General features: G+C 42.0%; 1 protein-coding gene across 9 annotated transcripts in view; it reads left to right on the top strand.

Annotated features, from left to right (window-relative positions):
- arid5b (AT-rich interaction domain 5B) overlaps positions 1-27,159 on the top strand; it is a 137,355-nt gene that overhangs the window by 77,465 nt on the left and 32,731 nt on the right. For all 9 annotated transcript variants that reach the window (XM_069900744.1, XM_069900746.1, XM_069900745.1 and 6 more), the window contains 4 exons: positions 14,344-14,462; positions 15,590-15,794; positions 20,970-21,022; positions 26,527-26,624. In XM_069900744.1, the coding sequence (XP_069756845.1) occupies positions 14,344-14,462; positions 15,590-15,794; positions 20,970-21,022; positions 26,527-26,624 (475 nt within the window). The remainder of the gene's footprint in view (positions 1-14,343; positions 14,463-15,589; positions 15,795-20,969; positions 21,023-26,526; positions 26,625-27,159) is intronic.

Genomic DNA, 27,159 nt, shown 5'->3' on the forward strand with positions numbered 1-27,159 from the left:
TCTCTCAAAATTGATTCCAAATTTGTTGGATGTGTTCCAGCCAATATAAGTAAACTTTAATGATTTGTTGTCCAATAACTATTGATAGAAGTAAGCCACTATCTTTTCCGAAGGGCTGCACATTATCATTAATTACACTTGCCAACTTTCCAAGATCGATCAAGCTCTTCAGGACATTAAAGATTAATCCCAAAGACGTGGCGGCAGGGAGAAAAGTTAAAGCAACAGTTGGTTTCTTTGGAAAAAATATTGCCAATGCGATGCTGGTTCATTTGATTGGATAGGAAGGTAGGAGGTCAGACGTCATGTGATGAATAACATCCAAGTGGGGAATCTCATCGCTCTGCTTTTGTTTTTTTTATTATGAGGCTAGATTTGCTGTCCTGCCACCAGTATGAGAGCCTCAGCCATGGAGTGCCTCCTTGCCGACCTGTGCTCCCTTCCAGCGCAGCTCCCTACCTGCATCACGACACTGTGAATTACGGTGACAGCTGTCGGAGCAAACATAAGCACAGTTAGGATACAAATCCCAGGCCCACGAAACACGGGGCAGATCTTTGATGTATTAATTCTGATAGGCTGACAAAAGAGGTGACCTTTTAGTCACCTCTGAGACTCCGGGTCACTCATTCAAACTTCAGCCCCCCCTTCCCCCTCCCGTATTCCTAGTCATCCCAAATTTATTCCCATCCCAAGATTTGACATGCAGTCTTGATTAACACTTAATTGCCATATTAAGGTAACTTTTTTAAGCTGGTGTGAAGGATCCCCATGATGCTTCAAAGTGGAGGAAGAAATTCTCCAAATGCCCTGATCACCCTCGACAAATTAAATGGTCACTCGTCTTTCTCCGAGACGTTACTGGGAGAGTTTGTTTGTTTAAAAATGCTCTTTAAAAATCAAATTGCCAAGTGCCCTGTGAAAGCTTGAAAATTTATTTATTTTTTTTAAATTTTGGTTTTATTTTTCGTGAAATAAAAGTGTTGCCTATTGCTGTTTTGGCCCATGCCAAAGAATGTAGTCAATCATTGCGTGCCTCTATTTAACTAGCACCAAATTCTGCCTACTGGGCTACATTAACTGTCAGTGTACCAACAGCATGAATCCTCATGTTCCAATCCATCACGGTCTTACTCTCTAACTTCTTTCGCCTTTGAAAATGTGGCTCCCCCAGCTTTGGCCTGGTGCACAGCCACCATTTGCTCGGATATATGGTTTCAAAAGTAAACTTGGTTCATAAAACGATACACAGGAAATACATTACAATCAGCGCACGTGTTTATAGTGTCATCAAAACAACAAATCAAAATGTGCAATGCTGTCATCTTGATGCTTTACATTTTTCAATGCATCAAAGCCTGCTCCATTATTGGTAGCCACACTTTAAGCTTTTGATTCTGGCAGGTCTTTCTCAAACTTCTTTGCCTGCTGTTCATCTCTCCTCCCATAATGTGTTCTGATAAACACTCCTCTTTTGTTCTATTATCTGTGTGGTTTAGCCAAAGAACGTCAGAAGGAGGACTGAATAATGTTGGGTAAGATGAATTTTTATCAGATTGTATTTCTGTCTGGTTCTCTGGAATAATTGTGTGTAAATGAGTCATGCAAATATGTATTGTTAATTATGTGCATTCTGTATATCTTGCCACAAAAAAAGGAGGAAAATAAAATCTAGGCAGGGTGTAAAATGGATAGTTGATTTGCTAATGCCTGTTTGCAGTACCATCAAGATCAAATTTCATCCTCTGTGGGAGGATGGTGAGCATGCAATGTTTTAGCAGAAATCTTTATACCCGAGTCCCGTGACAAGTTTGTACATCTTCATGTTGATTCTTGGATGTTGAATTGGATTTTCCTAAACTTAAATCATTAAATAATCTGCAGGATTCTTGCGATGAAAGGGGAGTAGATTACATAGGGTAGGACAACACCAGCTGCCTCAGTAGGTTTCCGCAATATGTCAACCCGTTAAATTTTATGGAGGGAATTATTTCATTAAGATCGGTTGTTTTGATATTATTGTGCTAGATTGAAACCTGTGTTCTTAAGAGATTGTTGATTTTGAGTAAGGACATTGCATCATTGCCAAAAGTGAACCTTGGAATGTGCACTAGAACTTCTCATTTTAAATCTATTTTTATTATTTGTATCTTGCCCAAAAAAAAACAATAAAACTCTTGACCTCATTAATTTCCCCCATGCTACCAAATCCTTTAGGAGCAGTCTTACTGGCTAACACTGACCTGTCTCAAATGCAAAGTATTTGTTAATACCTCCCCATTTAGTCAAGGAATTGCACAGTGGCCTACACCAGAAAATATGTTGTTAGCTTATCTTGAGGGTCAAATAAAAACTTAAAACAATGTTGGGGTTTATATTAGTTATATTGGGATTCCGCCAGAAGACTTGCTTCCTTCTTACTCTGATGTGTCACAGAATTGCTAAGGACATTCAAAGGAAAATGTCCATTTCCCAGAGGGATTGAGGGGCCTTGGAAATTCAGGGTGACAGCAATGATACAGCGTGAGGGGTGCAGATTGAGGGGGGGAGGTGGGTGGTCAGGTTATGGCGGGGAGCCTTGATGCAGCGCATAGGAAAGGAAGGCTGCAGAGGGTGAGGGGCACGGCTAATAAGGAATCCCAGGCAAGTGCCTTGCTGGGAAGACCTGGTTGCTCAAAGGGTCCCCCCAAAGCAGGGTGGATTTGTCCCATTTGTTGCTTGCACTGACAGCCCCCAACGTGACTTGTACACGGGAATGCCTTGGTAAATGTCTGGAGTGCTAGAAAACAAACTTTAGAGCAAGAGGTTTAGGGGAAAAGGGATTTCAATCACATTTAGACTTCTATTTCTATAAAAATGTAGAATTGAATTTCTGGGTGCACATTTGTCCTGTCCTTCAATTAGTAATTCAATTTCACAGAAGATCCTCACATCAATAAAACACAAAAAATGTGATTTTAAAATATTGTTTTCTGTGATTATTGAGACCTAATTTACTTTGGTAAATGAAGGTATACAAAAACAACAAATGTTGAGTTGTGTTACTAACTGATAGCAGAAGGATCAAGAAGAGATGGCCTCAAACTATCTTGAGTTGCAAACGAGCCAAAGTGGAGAAAACGCATGAGAGACCAGATGCTGGAATCTGGAGCAACAAAAAACATTTGCCAGAGGAACCCAGTGGTTCGAACAGCATCAGTGAGAGAGGAAGAATGGTCAATGTTTCAGGTCTGAACCTTTCATCAACTTTTTATGCAACAAATGATTGAGACCTGAAATGCGCTGCCAGTGGTAGGAGTGAAGGCAGGTTTAATGGAGGCATTCTGAAGCTTGAGTCACTGAACCCTACAGCATGGTAACAGGCCCTTCGCCTGAACTCGTCCAAACTGAAAACCTGATCAAGTCCCACTTGCCTGCATTTGGCCGATATCCCTCTCAACCATTTGCCTGTCCAAATGTGGTAATTGTACCTGACCCTACAGCTTTCTCTGCAGCTTGCTCGTTCCATATGCCCACCGGCCTCTGTGTGTGGGGGAAATAATGCCCCCTCGGATCCCTTTTTAAATTTTTCCCGTTTGCTTTAAGCCAGTGGTTTTCAATCTTTTTCTTTCCACTCACAATACCACTTTAAATAATCCCTATGCCATAGGTGCTCTGTGATTAGTAAGGGATTGCTTCAGGTAGTACCTGGGTGGAAAGAAAAAGGTTGAAAAACCACAGTTTTAATCGTCCCTCATTGACTTGTTATATGCACGGTTTCAGAACTCCAAAGGAAATGGGCCTATGACAATTTTTCTCAAGCAGAATATTTCAGTAACAATTGGGTCTAGAGCAATGATTCTCAACCTTCCCTTCCCGCTCACATACCACCTTAAGCAATCCCTTACTAATCACAGAGCACTGATGGTATGTGAGTGGAAAGAAAAGATTGAGAACCACTGCTTTAAAACTCTCCTCTGTAGTTTTAGACACCCCTCCGCAGGTGAGAAAGAAGATGTTTATTTGTCTTGTATTTGACCCTCATGATTTGTCCATAAGGTCACCCCTCAGTCTCCCAGGCTCCAAAATTTTTTAAAAAGCCCCAGCCTTTCTGGCCACTCCCTTGACTTCAAGCCTCCAATTCCAGTAACATTCTCACGAAATTTTCTACACCATTCCAGAGCTGAATGTAAAGAATTTATGGAACTATGAGGGACAACAGCAAGGGGGAAGGATTAGCTCTTGTGCCAATCCAGTACAATGTGGACAGATGGATCGGCCTCCTCTTTCCTGGACGCTCTCTTGTTTTATTCCAAATGTTGAGTTGTATTAATATTTGTGCATAAAAATGTTGTACATTTGTGACATTCTGCACAATGCATTTTGGGAAGATTATTTTAATCATTAAACTGCCTTCAAAACAATGCTAGCAGCAGGAATTTGGTTCAGAGGTTGAAGTATTTCTCACTGGAAGATCTTTATCACTAAGCCTTTAACAAGCTCAGCACATTCAAAGTTGCACATTACAGCATGCAGTAATTGCAAGATTAACATTGGCAATTGTTGAAATGTTCTGCATTAAAATAAGAAAGTATTTTTTGAGGCAGAAGGTTGCATTGCCCATTGTCAAGTTGTAGTTCCTGGATAATTTATTCAAGGCCAAATTTGCAAAGGAAAGTATTCACTCATAGCAATACCAACGTAAACTATTAAGGAGATTGTAGACGTTTACTGAGATGCTTGACCTGACCATTGAATTTTGACATTTGTTATACACATCACTAATGAGGTTTAAAACTGACTGCAGGGATTTTATAGGTGACATTCCTTAATACCAAAATCAGGAAATAAACATTTTGTAACCATGATTTTTGCACCCTTTGGATATTCCAAATGACTATGTACAACTTTTGAGATGCTGCCACTATTGTAATGTAGAAAACTCATCAGCCAACAGCAGGGCCTGTATTCTATTCTAGAACTTCAGCCTGAAATGCCAGCCATACCTTTACTATTCGACCTGATGCATCCCTCCAGATCTTTGGCTTCAGATTCCAGCATTGGCCGCCTTTTGCATCTCCTAAAAGGAGCAAGGTAATGGTGGTCCACTATTCTGTTTTAGTAATGGTGATTTACAGATGTATAAAGGGAAAAGTGTCAGATTTTGTTCTTTGGTCTTCAAATAGTGCCAAGGAATCCTTTGTGTCCATTTTGAAAGGCAGGAGGAGGTCAAGGTGCAAGATTAAAGGCTGGTGCTCAAGATGTGAGCCATGGATAGTTGGGCCCACAGTTGGGCACTACAGTTACTGCAGTGAGAAGGGTGTATTCTTACATGGTTTCAACATAGTTCACATTATCCTGACACTATAACATCCCTCCTTCTCAAGATAAAGAAAAATTTAATGTTCTTTATCACTTTCTTTGCAGTGCAACTTCAGTAACTGAGCTTGTACACGAGTTTATTTACACAACTATATTTAAATAGTTCTCATCGATATTGCACTGGCGGCAGTATGTTCCTTTGCCATCTTGTGGATTTTGTTGCGACCGTTGGGCTCTGTGTTGCTGGTACACGTAGATGATGGAGCTTGTTGGGCTTCATCTGTTAACTGCTGTGTTCATGTTTCCGTGGTCGTGGTCTCTTCACTTGATATTGGTGTTGCCGGCTTTGCTGGTATTAACCTTGCTAATGTCTTCCAACATCTCAGGAAACTGTACATGAATGCGCACGCACGCGCACACACACACACACACACACACACACACACACACACACACACACACACGCAGCTTGGTAACAGGCTCTTTCGGTCTATGAACCTGTGCTGCCAAATTACACACAATTGACCTGCAACCCCTGATGCATTTTAAATGGTTGTTTGGGGGGGGGGAAACCGGTGAACCTGGAGGAAACCTACACAGACATGGGGAGAATATACAAACTCCTTACAGACAGCATGGGATTGATCCCTGGTCCCGGTTGCCGGCACTGTAATAGCATTGCAGTTCTGTAATCAGTTCTTGGCTATCAATTATTGACGATTTACATTAATCACCAGGAGGAGAGTGCGAAGTACAAGGTATCCAAGTTTGCAGGTGACGCATAAGTGGGAGAGACTATTGGCGATGAAGATATTAGGACTCTGCAACAGGATGTAGATGGGTGGAATGAGTGGATGAAAATTTGGCAAATCGAGTTTGATGTGGGAAAGTTTGAGGTCGTGCACTTGGATAAGAGAATTCTACAGGCAAGCTATCATCTAAATTGAGAAAGATTGCATATAAGTAGAGATTGCACAAATCACAAAATGTTAGCAGGCAGGTGCAGGAAGTGGTTAGAAAGGTAAATTATACATTGTCCTTCATTGCAAATGAGTTGAAATGGGGAAATCTTGTTGCACAGTACAAGGTGCTGGTGAGGCCATATCTGGAGTATGTATGGTTTCAATCCTCTTGCATACTGACATTAAAAGCCATCCAAAAGTGATTCACAAGGCATGCTTCTGAGGTGAGAAATTTTTTTTGTCATAAGCGGCTGAAGAACTTGGGTCCAAGGTGTAACGTTGCAGCAAGATAAGACGCAAGTTAAACTGAGGGTGTGGAGGAAATTAACAAGATGCTGCCTGGATTAGAGACCATGCTTTATGAGGATAGTCTGAGTGAACTTGACCTTTTCTCCTTGGAGTGGTGGAGGATCAGGGGTGACCTGATGAAGGTGTTCAAGATGATGAGAGGCATTGATCATGTGGATAGCCAGAGGCTTTTTTCCCAGAGTTGAAATGGCCAGTGAGGTGGGGGGGGGGGGGGGGGGAGGCGGCATAATTTTATGGTGCTCGGGAGTAAGTACAAGGGGGGGATGTAAGAGGCAGGATTTGCTGCACAAGACTGGTGGGAGCATGGGTTGCACTGCCAGCAATGGTGATGGAGGCAGATCCAGAAGGATCTTTTAAGAGACTATTAAATAGGTACATGGCAAAGAGAGAAAAATGGAGGTTTATGCAGTAGGAAAATTCTAGACTATTCGTAGAGTAGGTTATTGGTTGGCTAAACACTATGGCCTCTGCGCTCTGCCGATATTTCTAGATTCTTTGTTTTATATTTGGAGATTAGAAGAATGAGGCATAATCCATATTAAACACATGGGATCCTTTGGGAATAACAGGGCTATGGAGAATTGTGAAGAGATGGGGCCTGGACACGTCAGATCTGATTGTATTAAATGGCCAGTCAGGCTAAAGTTGGGGGCAGTGGGGTGGCGGTGGCCGATTCCTGCTCCAACTCTCTTTGGCCCTTGTGGGTGTGGGCTTTGAAGTGATGTAGAACTTGAGAATCTTGCATTTCTTCAGTGTCACATGGAAATTCAACCTGTATTAGATACCCAGATCTCTGCAGTGTTTTTTCTGCATGTTGTCTTTCATTTCAGAAAGGATGAGTAGTACCATGTATCCACTCGTTGTATAAGAATAGTTCTGTCTCGTTAATAAAATTGGCCGAATCTGGTAGATGGTTCTTGCTGTGTTCCAGACGTCCTGGAATGGGAAACCTCATCCTGGGAGTAGACGTGGTGGAGGCAGAGAAACTGAGGGAAAGGAATAGAATCCTTATAGGAGATGGGGTAGAAAGAAGTGGCAGTCAAAACAACTGTGAGAGTCGGTGGTTTTTTTGCAGAATGATTCATTCAGTGAATTTTCCCACATCAGTTTTCTACAGGTAGGGCATTTAAGGTAGAGTTCAACCAAATTGGTGAAGTTGGCTGTTTGTGCCAACAAAATAAAGTTCCCATAAACGTCGCCAGTTCTGGAAGCCCATTTGTTGGGAAGGATTGGGCTGACCTACTGTTCATGGCCTTGCCACTGGGCATGTGGTCCAGTGGTCCGTCAGCCACAGAATGGACAGAAGACGCAAAATGAAAAGTTCAAACTTTGTGCAACTTCTGTAAAGTCCCCAGATTTTATTTCTGTTCCGTTTTCTTTGGGATTGAACTGTGTAAAACTCACACGCAATTAGAGTTGTGCAACCTAATTTCTAGGCAGACTTTTGCATTGTATAAAGTTTGGAAATGGCAGACCAATGTAAAGCACCCTGAAATTGGGAAACTATAGTACAGAAACAAATTGTGGAAGTTACGCCTCACCTGATAAATCGTTAGATAAATGAATTTTTCAGTTTTGATTCCACTTCTGTACACATTAGAACTTATGTCAAGGGTTTGAGAGACATTACATGAGATAGAACACAGAGATACCACAAGTGTTGGACGTGTGTGCCTTTTAGAGGTAGAAGGTCAAGGGGCAGTTTAATTCTGAAGTTCTGAATTATAAAGAATATTGGTTGTGTAAATAAATAAGTAATCAAGAGGTATTACTCAATTGAAACATTTAAGATTATTGGTGAAAGAATTTACAAGGAAAGGAGATGAACTTTTATAATCTCGAATGCTCTCACTGAGGCCCTGCACTGGTAGAACCATATTCAACAACTTTCACAGGGTGAATTGGAGAAATCCTTGGAAAAGAAGCATTTTTTTCGAATTATGAAAGAGGAACAGAGAGACGGAGGGATAGTGCTTTGAAAAGGCTAGTATAAGAATGGTGGGCCAAATGGTCTTCTCCATTCATATGTTTCTCGGATTATGAGCTTCAGTTCTCTGTGCACAGCAGAGAGAAACCATCTGTCTCCTTTATGTGGGTCGAAACAAAATAAAATATCCTAAATTTGAAACATACTATTAACTTGGCTAATAAAAGAAAAATGTTTGCAACGAGAAATGGCGGATTGTAATGCTCTTTCAGGGGTTTATAATGCCTTAGAATATCTGGCATTATTGCTTTAATGAGGCAGGATGTCCGATCCCAAAAGGGAGATGGTTGCAAACTGAACTGTTTATACTTTGTGTGTTTTGGTCTGTGAACAGAATTATGAAGGAATATAATTAACTGAAGTAATGGTATCATGTTCCAGTGAAACTTAAATTGGATTTTCATTTGCAGTAATTAAGAGGTTGTTTTGTTCACATTCTGGCACCACTACTTGAAACCCAATAGTTGAAGAATATATTTACAGTATGTCATGGTTCAAGATAATCCTTTGTTAAGTTTTCTGCACTGCTCGATTTACATGGCTGATATTTAAACCTGGGTTGTTTTCTGTTCGTTAATATTATAAGGGGATACAGTACATTAGCTGAATAAATTGCAGTCGTTATGATTTGATTTTATGGTTTAATGCTGCCTTTTAGAATTAAACATTTTTAACTCTGACTTCTTCAAGATAAAATTTAAACTCTGACTTCCAAATAAAATGAAAAATTAACTCGCAAATGCATTTTAATAACTGAAACTGTTGCTTAGTGTTGGCCTCTGCACAAGAAAGCGTGGTACCTTTGATACCTGCCTTTGGACTTTGAAATTGTCCATGTCCATTTCAGACTGCAGCTTTTAACAAAGGAAGAGGTTTGTGTTTGGCAATGTGCTTCTCAGCCCTCAAACATGCCAAGTTTTAAAACAGATCTGTGAATAAACCTGCAGAGTTGATTGCAAGACATGGATGTTAATAAATTGGTCATAAGCCGTGGTAAGCTTCAATCTACCAGGAAGCATTGGGAGGGAGAAGGCGGTTCTTAAAGGACACAACGGCCTCTGGTAATTCATTACCTCAATGCTATTAGGTTACCTTTATTCTGTTTTCCAATATTTCTTCAGCTGGTGCCCAGTTTACGCAGAGCTGCTATTGTATTTGTGTTAGGGTTTCATGCACTTAAAAATATTGACAAACTGACCTATCTTTACAGTTGCTTTTAAATGCATGGAAAATGTTGTTTGTAGGGCACTTGCTTGCAGGCACCAATCCATCTCTAACCATTCACAGCAGAACCTGGGCCTCTGAGAAACTGAAAGGCACGTAAATACCAAATTGCATTAAAACATCAACTACATTCCTTGACGTGTTTAACTGGGGCTGAGTTGCATGCGGGTGTAGTGCCTTTCAAATAATTTGGCAATTAGACCCAGGAAAGCCACTCCAGTAATTGAAATCGTTGCCACTATGAAAGAGGTGGGACAAGATGACAACAAATGGGCTGCAAAGAGCTGGTATGCAAGGTTCTTTTTCTGCCTGGTAGTTCATCCTTTTGTCTTGTCGGTGGTTCTGTTTGTTCTCTTGAGCCCATGTTAGAAGCTGTTGTGGGCACAAGACAGGAAGCATGATTATTGGTGAATGGTTCCGTTTTACCGAGCATCGGAGAGGCAGGGGATGGTGCAAAGCTAATGTCACAGGCTGATAGAACCTGGTTAATTTTAACTGAAATGGGTAACTGTTTTTTCAACTTTCTATGTTTATTCTTTGTCTCCTTTGCATTTTGTGACTGCGTCGTCAATGTCAGGAGGACATTAAATTTTTTTTTTGGCTAACTGTCAGTGTAATGTTTAGCAAGGGTCCAGCTGTCTCCCACAAGAGTATTAAATGAACGAAATTAAATAACTGCTGCTCATCTCTTAAACATGGTGAAGTGTACAAGTTAGGGGGGGGGCAAGGGAATGGGTGTATATTGTGTGTGAGTGCATGCAAGGGTGCAGTGCTAATTTTATTAGGTGCTGGAGCTCACCCAAAATGGCGACAAGGAGGTGCTTGAAGTGGCCCCTATGAGGTGCCTGAGCAGCACTGCAGTGTGTGTGTGTGGGTGTGTGTGGGGGTGTGGGTGTGTGTGTGGGTGGGTGGGTGTGTGTGTGGGTGGGTGGGTGTGTGTGGGTGTGGGTGGGCGGGTGTGTGTGTGTGTGTGTGTGTGTGTGTGTGTGATAAGGGTTATGTCACTTTAACTGCAATCTATACAGGGTATTATCATAGTTTAATAATAGTGAAATAATTTCCATCTCTAGCCATTTTTGGACATTTTTCAACTGAGCTGAATCAGCTTGAATTGGATCACTTCCTCAGTCAGTGCTATTTAAAGGTCACCTCTACGTTTGTTAAGTACGCTTCAATAACTTGCAATGAACAATGGAGAGCTTTTTTCTTAATTAACAGAATAACATTTCTAAAAGATTGGACCAAATAGACAAAGCCCTATTACGTTACTTGAATGTTTCAGCTACAGGCACAAATATCAAAAATAAACATGAAGATGTTTGCCCGAAGGTAAATAATTCAAATAACCAAATAAGGGTAATATGTAAATGTTTACCATGTATCTATTATGCTCATTCTCAATGAACATACCAACGCAGTCCTTCTCTGAAGTTCCAGGCATACAGCAAGATGATTAGATTGTTTCTTTGCCATATTTTCCCTGATTCTTTGGCTTTACAGTCATTTTGCTGAGTCTCATTACTCATTATAGTTTCTGTTTGAACGCTGTCATTAAAATAGTCATCAGCTACTGAACAAATATACAGTAATTTAATAGGAATTGCCAGTTATTTCATGCAGCTTTTGATGTCTTGGCTGCCTTTTATAGTACGATATGAAAGAAAATATGAACTTAGCTTTTGAGTTGTCAAACAATATGCTTAATGATTACCAATCTCTCTGATCTTTTGCAACTGGCTTCAAGTACTTAAGCAAAACAAGCTCTAATAGCCATGTTCCAGGCAGTTCTTGCTTAGCTCCAGAACATTTTGCAAGATTGCAAAACACGTTTGATTTCACTTCCTTGAATATGGAATTGACATGAGTTGCCTACCCTTTGGGCATTACCATCATGGAATGAACCTGTTATTGTTAATGCTATCAATAGACTAATTCAGAGTATGATTTATGGTAGGTTAGACCCTTCTAGGCACTAATATCAAAACATGGCAGAGGTGTATTTGCTGGTAAATGAGTCCAGGTTCGGCCTCGTATGGGATAAGCATTGGACATTCAATCTGATTTATTACGAGCAATTTTACCTTTTACCACCTGTGTGCAGGAGGTTAAAACAACAACCTGAAAACACAAGTCCAATTGCCATTAATCGAGTTACAACTGAAATGCATTTCTGCAAGAGTCACCTTCAGATTATTTATGCATCTTCAACTGCTCGAAAAGCACAAATGTATCCGTTGCAGGATTGGTAAATTGAGGAGTACCACAGGAATCCAGCAAGGTTCCCATGGATTTGATGTCGTCAAATCCAGCTGCATCAGGTCCCCATCAGATAGTAACAGCACCATCCACATCTGCTCTTCCGTCAACTGTCGGACCTCAGTGGGAGTCCGTCAGCAGTTGAGTCCATCGTTTTCGCACAGTTACTCAAAATCCAAGTTGGCTCCCAGGATCTCCATTGCTTGAAGGAAATCTGGTGGCATTCTCACACTTGAACAATGGGCCAGATTTGCTGTGGTGACATCATGATTCAATATTTTATTTAATTTTTTAAATTTATCATACAACACTGTAACAGGCCAATTTAGCCCAACTTCTCCGTGCTCCCTAATTTACACCCCATTAACCTACACCCCGGTTCATTTTTGAAAGGTAGAAGGAAACCAGAGCCCCCGGAGAAAAACACACACAGACACTGGGAGAAGGTGCAAACTCCTTACAGACAGTACAGGATTCAAACCCAGGTCTGGTCCCAATCGCTGGCACTGTAAAGGCAATGCGCTAACTGCTACCCCAACCGTGCACACAGTAATATTGCACATGAAGGTTACCTCATCAGCAACAACTATGAGTTGCACTACAAGAGAAGAGGTGGAAAATCTCATGATTGGTGCAAGCATAACAACCTGAGTCTCAACTTGGACAAGTTGAAGGAGATAATTGTGGACTTCAGGAGGATGAGGAACAATCACCCTCCACTACACATTAAAAGCTCAGGAATGGAGAGAGTGGAGAACACCAAGTTTCTCGGTGTTCACTTAAGAAGTGACCTATCCTGGACACACAACAGGCGCAACAGTGACTGCTCTTACCCAGAAGACAAAGGCAGGGAAGACCACTGGCCACCATCCTGTCAACTTTCTGCACGAGGTCTGTCTAGAGCATCCTGGCCGGCTGCCTCACTGTGTGGTACGGTCGCTGTAGAACATCAGAAGTCAATCCACTGGACCATAAGAGCGGCAGAGCGAATCACCGGGGTCTCCCTCCCCTCCGTCAACGCGATTTACCGGGATCACTGTTTGAAGATGACTTGAGGACCCCGCACACAGCATCTTCCAGCTACTGCCATTGGGAAAGAGATACAGAAGTATCAGAACCACCAGGCTGAGAAGCAGCTTCTTCCCTTGGGCAGTGAGACTGCTGAATAACTGATGAACTGCTCACACAAACCCTCAATGACGTTACAATTTATTAAATAAATAATGTGTATTCATTTTAATATTTGAATATATGTACTATATCATTTGTATGTGTTCTATCTGTGTGTATGTTTGCAGTGTTTTGCACTGAGGACCAGAGAATACGGTTCTGTCAGGTTGTACTTGCACAATCAGAGAATGAATTTGACCTTGATTAAGGACCTGCCTTTCTGAACGGTTTAGGCTTCTGACCATGAATATTCCATGAGCTCACAGACACCTGCGGTTTCAACCCTAGTCAGGGGAGCCAAGGACGCCAGTGAAATGGTAATTCCTAGCCACAGGAAGCCAAATGCTGATAGTCTCAAACGTGATTGAGCTGCTCACACGGTTTACTGCTGAGGGACAAGATGCTGCTGTGCGAAAAGTAGGCACTGCTGTTGCGAGCAAATGGTTCGATTTGTGCCCACGTGACTTTGAAAAATTGAAAGCAAAACATCAGCGTTAACTTTCTCTGCAATTTCAGCTGACGGAAATGCGCTTTGTTGAATATTTTGTAGAGCAGGTTATTTATAGCAGCTGCACAGAATGCATGTGCCTTTCAACGGAGAAGCATTCCTTGCAATTTGCATGGGAATCTGCAGTTTCTGTAGAAGATTGGCTCAATTCCAGGATCACACAGGGAATGCCTATTTAAAATTACACCTGTACTTTAAGTAGGAAAGCAATACTGAGCTAAACATCCTGCCTTGTATATAAATGGTTTTAATTTCTTAAATAAGTAATAATTTAGAGATACAGCATGGTAACCACCGGCCCATGAGTTTGCTCTGCCTTAACTCACCCAGGTGACTAACTCACCTACTAACTTCAGACATCTGTGGGCAGGAGGAAACTGGAGCAATGAGAAGAAACTCATGCAGATATGGGGAAAAATGTACAAACTCCTTCTAGGTAGCACCAGGTTTGAACCCAGGTCACTGCCCCTGCTGCAGCATTGCTCTAACCATGCTGTTTTCTTAGTTTAAGCTGCTTTGTCCGATGTAAACTAATGGAGAATCAGAAGCATGACATCTTTTTCTATATTTTTTTTTGTTGGTGTCTTTTGGCTTCTGAAAATTTGTCCTCATTTTATCAACTTTAGCACCTAATCTGAAAGGGCGACCGAGGAAGAAGAAGCCTTATTCCCAGAAACGAGATGGACTGGCTCTGAACGGCTGGAGAGATTCCAATGAGGACTCGGACGGGAAGAGCAATCCCAAGGTATGGTCGACCTCGTCTGTTTTCAGCTCTTAGCTCTCTCTCTCTCCCCACTGTTCCTGTAATCTCGAGCCATGAATTCGGTCTCTGAATGAATCTGAGTTAGCTGCTAGATGTGGAATGGGCTGACCACCCCTGCTTCAGCCCTTCACTTTACTGAGCTTTGTAACCCATGCATTTGTTACTTCCAGCACTGTAAAGATGATCCTGGCTGGTTACCCAGCCATAAACTTGAGAATCAATGAGAGCACCTCTTGTTTTTAAATAATGTGCCAATGCACATCACTCCCATGTTTGCTGCCATACATTGAATCTTATTTAACCAATATCTGATTTTAAAACTCTTATCAAACTTTTCCATGTTTGTCTCCTGCTCTCATTCTCTCTCATCTCCTTCAGCCCGACGACATAGACAGTCACATGGGGGACAGAAATGAAACCTCTAGACTCACTGTGTCCTTGCCGACCATCAAGTGCTCATTTGCGTTCACTCCACTTTGATTCTCCCCACATTGCCATCCACTCCCCTAGATCCCGCCACCCACCTGCACGGTGGAGGCAATCCACAGCGGCCAAATCAACTTGCCACCTGGGGGTATAAGGAAACTGATGCAGCTGGGGTTCAAACCACTTGGCCCACAGGGAGACCCGGGAAGACTCCACACACTCGGAGGCCAGGATCCTGGCTCTACAGGGCAAATGCTCGACCAGACACTCCACCGTGCTGCCTAAGTACCTGAAGTCCTTTAATCCTGCTCACACAATCGTACCCTGATTATTTCTCTTGTTATTCCCAGCAAAGTTTTTAGGTTCAGGATTCCCTCATTGTGCCTCCCCACCTCTTTCCTGTCTTAAGAGGCATCTTGAAATCTATTGCTCACTGTCACATTTTGTTTGATCGCATTTCAGTAAAGGCCCTATATAAAAGATCCTTGCCCTTTAATTGTAAAGTGCTTTGAAATATCACAAAGCTGCAAAAGACTGCAACTAAATGGAAGTGAGTGATCAGAGCCACCGTCAGAGCTTTTTATTATAATTCTTAGGAAATAATAATCTGCAGGTCCCATGCAAACTTCGGATCCAAGTATCTGAGTGTCAGTCACAAATTCTGTGCGTATTTTCCATCTCAGTCGAAATGTGATCCCAAAACCACGATGGCGAAACCCAAGAATAACAACAGCAACTGCAAAAATATCGCAGCTGATGAAAAATCAAAGGTTGTAGCGGTCGCCGAATGCAAAGCAGAGGAACAGGCTTTCCTCGTCACTCTTTACAAGTACATGAAAGAAAGAAATACTCCAATAGAGAGGATACCATACCTGGGCTTTAAACAGAGTAAGTGTGACCTTTTTCCTTTTCTGGTGTCATTCAAAATATTTGAAATAAGTGAAAAAGCTGATCATCAATTGGATGCAATGACTGAGAAAGGTCAGGTGATGCATTAGATTATTAATTTACAGGATCTTTTGTCCCAGCAAGCATGTATAGAACTCAGTAAACTGCTTTGCATTTGTTTCTGGCCATCACACCTAGTTTCTGTTCAATTGCCTAATTTAGAGGCAATTGATAAACCCATCTGCAGAAAAGAATAAGGTTTCTCCTGGCATTGTTTATTAAAACATTTCTTCCCCCCCACCAAAAAAGGGAATGTGTGTTCTGTGACATTAATGGAATTCTTCTCCACTCCCACCACGCCCGCCTGTCTGCCTTACCACCACCTCAGTGTTTGGTTCATTACCAGAGAAGTAATCTCTAACGCCCATTGTTGGGGTCGATCCCTGCACAATTAACTGCTCATTAGAATCAAGATTTATTGTCATGAACAAGTCATGAAATTTGGGGTTTTGTGGCAGCGTCACAGTGCAAACATTCAGATTATAACCATCTTGTGACATTACTATAAAAAATAAAATATTAATAACAATATTAGAGCATGGAAAGTAAGGCCGTGTCTTTGATCATTCAGGAATCTGATGGCAGCGGGGAAGAAGCCGTCCCTGTGCCGCTGAGTGCTCGTCTTTAGGCTCCTGTCCCTTTTCCCCCATGGTAGCAGAGTGAAGAGGGCATGGCCTGGATGGTGGGTCCTTGAGGATAGAGGCTGCTTTTTTTTGAGACACCGCCACATGAAGATGTCCTCGATTGAGTGAAGTCTGGTGCCTGTGATGTCGCAGGCCAAGTTAAAAACCCTCTGGGGTTTATTCTTGTCCTGAGAGTTGGCATCTCCATACCAGACATTGATGCAACCAGCCAAAATGCTCTTCACGCTGCACCTGTAGAAGTTTACTAGAGTTTTCAGTGACATACCGAACCCCCTCAGACACCTCACAAAGTATAGCCACTGGTGAGCCTTCTTTGTGATTTCATCAATGTGGAGACTCCAGGACAGATCCTCGGAGATGTTGACACCCAGGTATTTGAAATTCTTAAGCTCTCCATTTACAGAGCCCTCGATGAGGACTGGGTCGTGTTCCCCTGACTTCCTCCTGAAGTCCATAATCATCTTGGTTTTGCTGATGTTGAGCGCAAGGTTGTTATTGTTACACCATTCAATGACCGGATCTATCTCCCTCCTGTACGCTTCCTCATTGCCATTTGTGATTCTGCCAACAACTGTCATGTCATCGGCAAACTTGTAGACGGCATTGGAATTGTGCCTGACCACACAGTTATGGGTGTACAATGAGTAGAGCAGTGGGCTAAGCACTCATCCTTAGGGTGCACCTGTGTTGATGATCAGTGAGGAGGAGGAGTTGTTTCCAATTCGTACTGACTGTGGTCTTCCTATGAGAAAGTCAAGGATCCAGTTGGAGGGGGGGGGGGGGGTGGGTACAGAGGCCTAGAGTTTCTAGCTTCTTGACTAGTACTGAGGAAATAATGGTTGAAGGCCGAGCTGTATTAATGGTTTTAAGGTCTTGTTAAAGGCTAGTTGTGAGAAGTGCCTGCAGAATTAGACAGCTCAATGAAAATAAAAATATTCAGTCCCAATCATCACATATGCAAAGCTCCCTTTCTCTCCATACCCATTGCAGGGTTTTTCAGATAAAGGCTAACTTGAAAGTTCAAAGGGCCTTTGGAATCTCCCCACTGGCACCTTGAACTTCACAGGGCAGCAAGATATCAGTTTCTTAGTGTTATAAGATCAAACCAGCAACCACAAAGCAGGCATATCACACAGGGGTAAAGATGAACAATTACTTTTTTAACAAAAATTCACCTTCAAACTTTAATTCAAAATCCCCCCTTTTATAACAATGCCCACTGGTTACTATGCAAATTTCTATAACAGTGTAAAACTAATAAATTCCCCAGCCTAAATATGTAATTAAAGTCTAAGTTACATTTCCAACCAGCCCACAGAAAAGACACAAAACAAACACAAAACACACAAGACTCACAAAACTTCGATCTCAACTGAAGCAAAGATCATAAACAAAATTCAGTTTGTTTGGTAAACTGAAGCCAAAAGATCTTTGAGAGAGAGAGAGAGAGCACAAAATTCGAAGTTGTCTTGTGTTACTTGTGGAGAGAGGAACCATTGGCCTGGTCCGGATCCTTCTGGCTGCCCTCAGAATGTTCCTCCCTTTTAAAATGCCCAACATTCTAAATTGTCCTCCAGACCATGACTCATGCTCTGGGCCTTCTAACACTCCACAGCACCACCCAGTCCAAGTCCAGAAATTTTTAGATCATTTTCTGCACATGCTCAGTCCGTCTCCCACTCGCTCAGCAGTTCACCTTCACCTTGGCTCGCTAGGGCAAACTGTCACTTTTTAACATAAAACCACACAACACATTGGCCAATACACAACACTGAACGCTGTAACACTTAGATAATTCACATGCATTGCATTGCACATTCCAAAGAAAGACCCCACCAAGCTGCAACCAACAAATGCTTTCTGAAATATGGGCATCTGCAAGACCCTAACTGGAGATCAAGACATGGGGTATGCAGCAAACTCTCCATAGTCAGGAATGAAGTTCTGTCCGTGCTTTGTGCCCAGTTATCCATGTTGACCTTGCATCACAGCAGGCAATGAATGGTAGGTGTTGGGTAAGTGCTCAGCAAGCTGCCGCTGTTCCTTGGTTGTAAGTGACTGTGTGATGGGTTTCATTCATTCATTTTCCTGTATAGCAACTCTGTAGCACAACTAAGTAAAATTGGCATTGATTCACCATATGCCCATTTTGTTAACTGCTGTGCCCCGTCGTGCATGCTCCCCTGATTGTCCCGTGGATGGTTAGGTCTGTGGTCCTGAGGTCACGTTTATATTTTGCGGGTATTGTTGGAGATTTTGATCTGGCTCTCAATATTTCTAATAAAGCAATCACCTGGCTGGGGAATCAAGCAGGGGCATTATCAGATAGGGTAGTGAGGGACAGGCTGCCAAAGGGCCCACAATTTACAGAGGAGACTAAATGCCGGAGAGCACTACACAAAAGCACTGGAAAAAACTCAGCAGGTTGTGTAGCATCTGATCTGCTGAGTTTCTCCAGCATAGATGCTGCGTGACCTGCTGAGTTTCTCCAGCACTTCTGTGGATCGCACTTGACCCCAGCATCAACTGCTTTTCTCGTTGCACTCTAAACGTGGAGAGCAGTTGGAGAGAGAGTGGAGGAATTAATGGGGATTTAAGGGAGGCAAATGACATGTCCCTTGCATCCCTAGAAAACACCAAGGCATGTAAAGGAGAAATAAAGATATCTACATAATCATTTAAAGCCCTCAGCAGGGTAGATTTTCTCCTGGCTCCTGTCAATAGTTCCCTCTACTTATTACAAGCATTTGTGCTATTGATTGTATTACCTATCTGTTAAATAAACAAAAAGGATACATGCATAATTTTGGAGAACATCAAACAATTCTGAAGACATTAGTTACATTTAGATGGTTTTTATTGGACATCATGATCTAAATCTCTCTAGAATCCCATTACGCAAGATCATCGGTATAGCCTGCAGTGGAACAAGATATGAATGCTCTCATTTTGTTGATGAGTACCCCGAGGAGACTCACAGCAAGCTTTAAATGGTATGAGTTTCTCCAGTGATACCATTCAGAGGCTTTACAGATCAAAGATAAAAACAAATTGCATTTTACACCCTTAATTCTTTTTAAAAGGGGGAAATTCAGGTTGATCTCAAAATATCTATTTGCACGAAAGTAATTTCCACTGCCAATTACTCAGCTGGAGTTATCAATCCATTTATACTGCAAGATGAAACAGGTTTTATTCATATGGAGACATTGTGGTGAAAGACTTGCTTAGGGATACAATAGCATGTTACTGAACCGGCAATTCAGAGAACAGAAGTTCAAAGCCCACACAATGCCAGGTTGAAAATTTGAATTCAAGTTTTATAAAACTATACAATCTAATTAATGATGACATTAAATCGACTGGAAAGGAAAATAAACATTAAATTGAACGGAAAAAGAGGACACCAAGTCTCAGATACAGGCAGGTTAACAGAGTGGGCAAGTGTCTGGTAAATGGAACATGACGTCAGCGCATGAGTTCATCCACTTTGGAAAGCACAATCGTCGATTGGACGAGTATCGAACAAGGTGAAAAATTTCTGTGCCAAGAGACCTGGAATGAATCATGAAAACTGATTACTGTACCTGCAAGCTAAGAAGGCAAAAGAGATGTTGGCCTTCATGGCTCAGCTTGCCCTTCATCTTCAACAGACCTGGCTATTCCATTGGTCCTGTCTACCTCCAATTTTCCAGTGCATTAAACTCAGTCTTCCCTGCTCTTCAGTCTGATCAGCTAGCCTACAGACTACCTAAAGATCCCTTCCTATTTCCCAATGATACATCACAGCTTCCAGATACTGATGCCATGCAGTGATCACACTCTTGCTTTCAATCACTGTCCTGCTCTTCCTGTCCCTGTGTTACGACTGAACTGAGTCGGTAACAGGAAGGATGAAGCTATCCCTTTTACACTCATGCTAAAAACTGTTATTAGGTAGTGTCCCTTTGGAATATGCTGCTGATATCTTCCAGAATGTTCTGGACTGTAGGTGGTCCACAGAGACACCAATTTCTGTGGACAGTGGGGAAAACGCAAAGCATGTGCCCTGTGTTGTCAATGAGCGCCCATCTGAAACTAGACAAATGCCAGCTGTGCACGTGGAAGTGCTCAGGCCTGACGGGCAATGCTGGAGGATCTCAGCCGGTCTTGCAGTGTCCATAGGACACCTCTGGATCGCTTGAGTCTGGCTTGCTTTTACTACAATCTGCAGACTTCCATGTTTCACTCATTGACCTGATGGGTATGATTTCACCTAGGAGTTATCAGAGGTGCTGTTCACTCTATGTAAAACTGCTATTATGTATGATATGCATCTTTAAAAGAAAGTATGAATTTCTCAGCTGTTCTTAAAGTTAATATTTTCATACTATAGTGTACATATAACTTTTCATCAGCTAATATTAACTTTTATAGGCTCCTACTTACTCTTTACATAATCCTTAAACATTGTCCTTTATTTTTTAAACAGTTAACCTTTGGACTATGTTTCAAGCAGCTCAAAATCTAGGAGGATATGAAGCGGTAAGTCCAAGATCGTGGTCTATGACTTTGCTTCTTTTGGTCTTGTCATTCAGCAGTTTGTATAAATAAACAGTGGCTATGACAAGCTCTTACCATGGCTGCAACCATTCTGACTATGTTTCAAAAAAACTTCTTTTTTTTGCACAGAGGTTTGAGATTAGATCCAGATTTAGAATGGAGCAGATTTATTGTAAAAAGCTATAAGTGGAAAACACATGTAACAGCTCCTCTGTCAAGGAAAGAAGTGAGCTCTGTAATTTTTTCCCATTTTGCCTCTCAAAGGGGACAATTATAAAACCAAGCCAAGACTGCAGAAAGGAATTTTTATTTGGCTGCTTACTTGGCATCTGTTCATTTGTAATATGGGAAAGTATTAATGGCTGAAAAGTGAGCCAGTAATGGTTGTTAAAGAATTGTAAAGACCATTTGTCAATTGTTTTTTTTTAACAAGCTAATATGGAATATTAAAAACCATCAGTATACTCGTAATGATGTACACATCTTTTGCTTGTCTTTTGGTCAATCAGTCAGAGAACAATGCAGTCTGGATTAGATGATTAGATGACCAACAATGATAGTACTAACGTTCCAGCCATTCACTGTAAAAATTGATACACTAATCTCGGGCGTCAATCAGAATTTATTGTCATGGACACGTGCCATGAAATTCATTGTTTTGCGTCCCCATTGTGTGTGGCAGGTAGAAGAATTGCTACAAATTACATTTTTAAAAAAAATTAGATCAAAAGAGAAAATATGAGATAGAGCCTATGGTTCATGGTCCATTCAGAAATCTGATGGCGGTCGGGAAGATGTTTTTGTACTGTTGGGTGCTCGTCTTTCGGGTGCTGTACCTTCGTCCTCATGGTAGCAATGAGAGGAGGGTCCTTAATGGACTGATGGCGGTCGGGAAGATGTTTTTGTACTGTTGGGTGCTCGTCTTTCGGGTGCTGTACCTTCATCCTCATGATAGCAATGAGAAGAGGGTCCTTAATGGATTGATGCCCATGATGATGCTGGCCAAATTCACAACTCTCTGTAGCCTTTTCCTGTCCTGTGCTGCATTGGCGCCTCCATACCAGACAGTGATGCAACCGGTCAGAATGCACGGTCTTTCTTTGGCTTGGCTTCGCGGACGAAGATTTATGGAGGGGGTAAAAGTCCACGTCAGCTGCAGGCTTGTTTGTGGCTGACAAGTCCGATGCGGGACAGGCAGACACGGTTGCAGCGGCTGCAGGGGAAAATTGTTTGGTTGGGGTTGGGTGTTGGGTTTTTCCTCCTTTGCCTTTTGTCAGTGAGGTGGGCTCTGCGGTCTTCTTCAAAGGAGGTTGCAGCCCGCCAAACTGTGAGGCGCCAAGATGCATGGTTTGAGGCGATATCAGCCCACTGGCGGTGGTCAATGTGGCAGGCACCAAGAGATTTCTTTAAGCAGTCCTTGTACCTTTTCTTTGGTGCACCTCTGTCACGGTGGCCAGTGGAGAGCTCGCCATATAACACGATCTTGGGAAGGCGATGGTCCTCCATTCTGGAGACGTGACCCACCCAGCGCAGCTGGATCTTCAGCAGCGTGGACTCGATGCTGTCAACCTCTGCCATCTCGAGTACTTCGACGTTAGGGATGAAAGCGCTCCAATGGATGTTGAGGATGGAGCGGAGACAACGCTGGTGGAAGCGTTCTAGGAGCCGTAGGTGATGCTGGTAGAGGACCCATGATGCGGAGCCGAACAGGAGTGTGGGTATGACAACGGCTCTGTATACGCTTATCTTTCTGAGGTTTTTCAGTTGGTTGTTTTTCCAGACTCTTTTGTGTAGTCTTCCAAAGGCGCTATTTGCCTTGGCGAGTCTGTTGTCTATCTCATTGTCGATCCTTGCATCTGATGAAATGGTGCAGCTGAGATAGGTAAACTGGTTGACCGTTTTGAGTTTTGTGTGCCCGATGGAGATGTGGGGGGGCTGGTAGTCATGGTGGGGAGCTGGCTGATGGAGGACCTCAGTTTTCTCCAAATCTCCTCAAACTCCTAACGAAGTACAGTCACTGGCGAGCCCGCTTCATGATTGCGTCAACATGAGGGCCCCAGGATAGATCTTCAGAGATATGGAAATCCAGGAATTTGAAGTCATCATCAGTTATCAATTGAACTCCTGCCAGTGATTTCAGAGAGTGTGGATCGAGGACCTCTCCAGGAGAAGCCCCTGAAAAAAATACAGAGGGGGGGAGAAACTACAAGGATGATACCCCATAGAAAATAAGTGTCACAGTACTCAGTGATTGAAATGTATAGATATGCTGCCAAGAATGCAATAAGACTGTATGGATTTCCTTTGTAATTTTTTTCATTATAAATAAAGTCTAGTTTTGGAATAAAATATTAAGTAACATATTTAGCCAAGCCCTTTTTTAAGGATTTAAAAGCATAACAAGTTTATTGGGTGGTTAAGATCAGTAGATAATGTACATAGGGATAAATTGATGCTGTTAGGGAAGAGGGTTCAGAATGCAATTTAATAATGTAACTTAAAGGATAGCATTTCTTCACACAAAAGGTAGAGAAGCCCTGAATCCCCTTCTCCCTCCTCCCAAATCTGGGAGACGGTTGAAAATTTCATAATTGAAATTGATGCATTTATATTGGATAGATTGGTAAGTGAAGTTTAAAAGAAAAAAATGCTCCCTGTTCATGGGACTTTATAATGCTCAGATTTTGCTTCACATTTTAAGTTGGTGAGTAATTATGAATCCGATGTGATTCAATACAAAATGTTACTTTTACAGTAATCTCTCTAGATATTGAACACTTCTGAGTGAATTATAATCTTTTGATAAATACCTAGAAAAGCTATTTTTTAAAATCTTCATAATAGGCCAACTAAAAGTTTTGGCAACTGAAAGACTTGTTTTCATAAAAGATCATGAGACCTGATATCAGCCAAGAATAAATGCCAGTCATTGCTTACATCAGATAGAGGAGGTTATAAATTTCCATCGTTTTTTTTTTGTCCTGATACAGTCATGCTTTCTCTCTCTTGCCACTGTTTTTCTTTCCTTCTCTGCTCCCTCGGCCATTCCTCTCATCCACTCTTTCTCACTTAACTCTGTTTCTTGTAGTCTGGCATTCCCTTTCTTTCTCCTCCCCTTCACACCCTCCACCTTTCTCTGCACTTAACCGAATATTAATCTGATAGGGAGTGAGCTGTAACAATCTAGGTAATTTTAGCTCCGTGCACTGATATGAAATATTTAGCCATGACATTGTACACAAAGAAGATTATGTTTGCCTTGTGCTTAGTGTCAAAAATTTATAATGTGTGCATTCATAAATCTTGATCAACCACCAGTTTGTTAATAAAGCATAAAAGCTCATTTCATAATTAGAAAGTTATAAATATTATTTACTGAAGGTAGAAAATGTAATTGCTCTCAAATGAATGCAAGAAACAGCATTGTTTCTGAAAACAAACTCTTTTGTTTGTTTTAATAATAACATTACTCCTGTTGCCTAGGTTTTCCATTATGGCCTTTAGTAATGAAATTCCATTGACGATTGCACTGAGCAAAAGCCCATTTTCTCTACAGGATGCACTGTTCTCATACAGGGCTTTTATGCAAATCGCGCTACAGTGGAGCTGCTTTTCCTCTTCTGAATATGTAACTTGTGCACAATAGTTAAGACTTGTAAAAATTGAATAGGCATTGTGAAATATGACTGCAAATCAAGGAGATGCAAATTGAAATATAAAAGGGAGTGCCTTGTAACAAAATCCTGGCACTGAAGAGAAAATCAATATGTTTTTGTGGATCCTTTTATCCATCCTCACATTACCAAGATTTGCACATGTGTTCTAGCATCAGCTCTGTGATGGGTGCAGAGCACTTCCAGCCTTGTACCTCTGTGTTAGTGTTGATGTTTTTGAAGTGAAGGAAATTGTGCGCTTCCTCCACTGCGGAGAGTTGAAATGGTTTTGCTGGTGGCATTTCAGGCAGGGCTGGCAGGCTGTGCTGCCAGATAAGCTAAAACCATTTCGTAGGGACACTCCCATCGTTCAAGAGTAGATGAAAGCATTTGCCCGCTTGTACTGATGGGTAGAACTTTTCTGATTCCATCACAAACCCACCGAGAGCAGAACAAGAAAGTCTCCATTTGCTGGGGGTCTAGTGCAGCGCACAAAAGTGCTGGAGAAATTCAGCAGGCCATGCAGCATCTGTAGGAAATGTAGTCGATGTTTCTGGCCCGGGGGTGGGCTCTTTAGATAGTTTGTCTCCCGAGGTTGACAAAGGGGAGAGTGTTGCAAGAGACGGACCAGTTTGAGGTCAGGATAAAAGTTAGCAGCAAAGTAGATAAAGTTGCCAAGGTCCTTAAGAAGAGCTCAGGCCTGAAATGTTGATTGCCTGTCCCTTTGTATGGATGCGCATGACCTGCTGTGTTTCTCCAGCACTTTTGTCTCTCCTGCACAACCTCTGATCTTCAACATTAAACATCCCCAAATCAGTGAAAGTGAAAACGTCAGCAGATGTTATATTAGCTGTGCTAGGGCAGCACCACCCAATTTACATTTCAAATCAAGAAATTTTCCAAATTGCTCCTTTTGAAAGAAAACATTTTTTTTCCTTTATTTGAAATTCCTGTGTCCAGTCAAATTGATACAAGTCAGGCATTCTCTCAAATGTCTGAAATTTCACATGACTGATCGATCATCCATCCAAAGGAATAATGTTTAATGTGTCATGGAGCAAATTTATAAACTTTGATTTGTAACGGGGATTGAGTGTCCAGGGATGAGTTGCTGATCTGTTACCACAGGTGGAGGGCATCAATGGATCCCAGAGATAGCTGCTCACATCCACCCTCTAGTGGCCACTCACAGAGGAAGCATCATCGGACCAAATGAAGGATCATGCTGCCTTTAAACCCTGGCTGACACCTGGAGCCAGAGAAGTGGAAACAAAGGAGAAAAATAGATTTAAAAAAATGAACGATGATCTGGTCATTGTAGTAACATTAGGGCATAATCACTCTTTTGATTGTGGAATGTTTGAGTTGTGTGGGCTTCTTACCTGTACGGGAATTGGGCTGGTGAGCAAAAAAGAAGGGTTTTTGTTGTGGAAGTGAGGGTCTATAACACTGGCAGGACATTATTATTAGCTTAGTGTACTTGGACGTTGTTGAGGTGCCACTGTAACCAATTGTGTGACTCACCTGTTGAGAGAGGATTATTATAGAAATGCAACATAGGTAAAGGCCCAACGGCCCATTGAATCAATGAGCACTCATCGACACTGAACCTACGCTAATCGCATTTTATCCTCACCACATTCCCATAACTCTTCCCCGATACTACGCGATTGATTTCACTTTCGCCTTGGATTTTTCTTCTCAAGCCCCACTCGAAGATCCATGTAAACAGAGCAACGGTGGCAATAGGTATCCATATCAGGTGGTGTAGCTGACAGTAAGAGGGCAATAATTAGGCTGTGAGCTAACATGGGTTTTCGTTGTTTATGGCAGATAACCGCACGGCGTCAGTGGAAGCAGATCTATGATGAATTGGGAGGTAATCCTGGAAGCACCAGTGCAGCCACGTGTACTCGCAGACATTATGAAAGGTAAGAGTCCAGCCACGGGTCCTTACCCTTGTGGGCTCTCTGCAGCCGTCTCACTGAGATTTTAGAAATATTCGAGCAACTAATCTGAAAGGATTCCTGTTTAGTTACCTTTGTGGTGAAGCTTCCCTTAATCATAAAATTGCTGGTTCTAAAGGGCTTATCCCCATCATAGAAATTGCTTAGCTTTTATTCCCACCAGTTTCTTCTTTTTAAATTTAGACATACAGCATGGTCACAGGCTATTTCAGCCCACAAGTCTGTGCCCCCCCCCCCCCCCAATTTACGCCTAATTAACCTACAGCCCCGGTACATTTTGAGCAGTGAGAGGAAACTGGATCCCCTGTGGAAAACCCATGCAGGCACTAGAAGAACGTACAAACTCCTTACAGACAGTGCGGGATTAGAACCCCGGTCCAGATCGCTGGCTCTGTAAAGGCGTTGCACTAACCACTATACCAACTGTGCTACCTAATAGAAGTATTGATGGGATGGTTGATTGATCAGACATTTGATCTGCAGGGCCCTTTATTCCCAC

Source organism: Narcine bancroftii, chromosome 10, assembly GCF_036971445.1.
Source record: "Narcine bancroftii isolate sNarBan1 chromosome 10, sNarBan1.hap1, whole genome shotgun sequence".
Lineage (NCBI taxonomy): Eukaryota > Metazoa > Chordata > Chondrichthyes > Torpediniformes > Narcinidae > Narcine > Narcine bancroftii.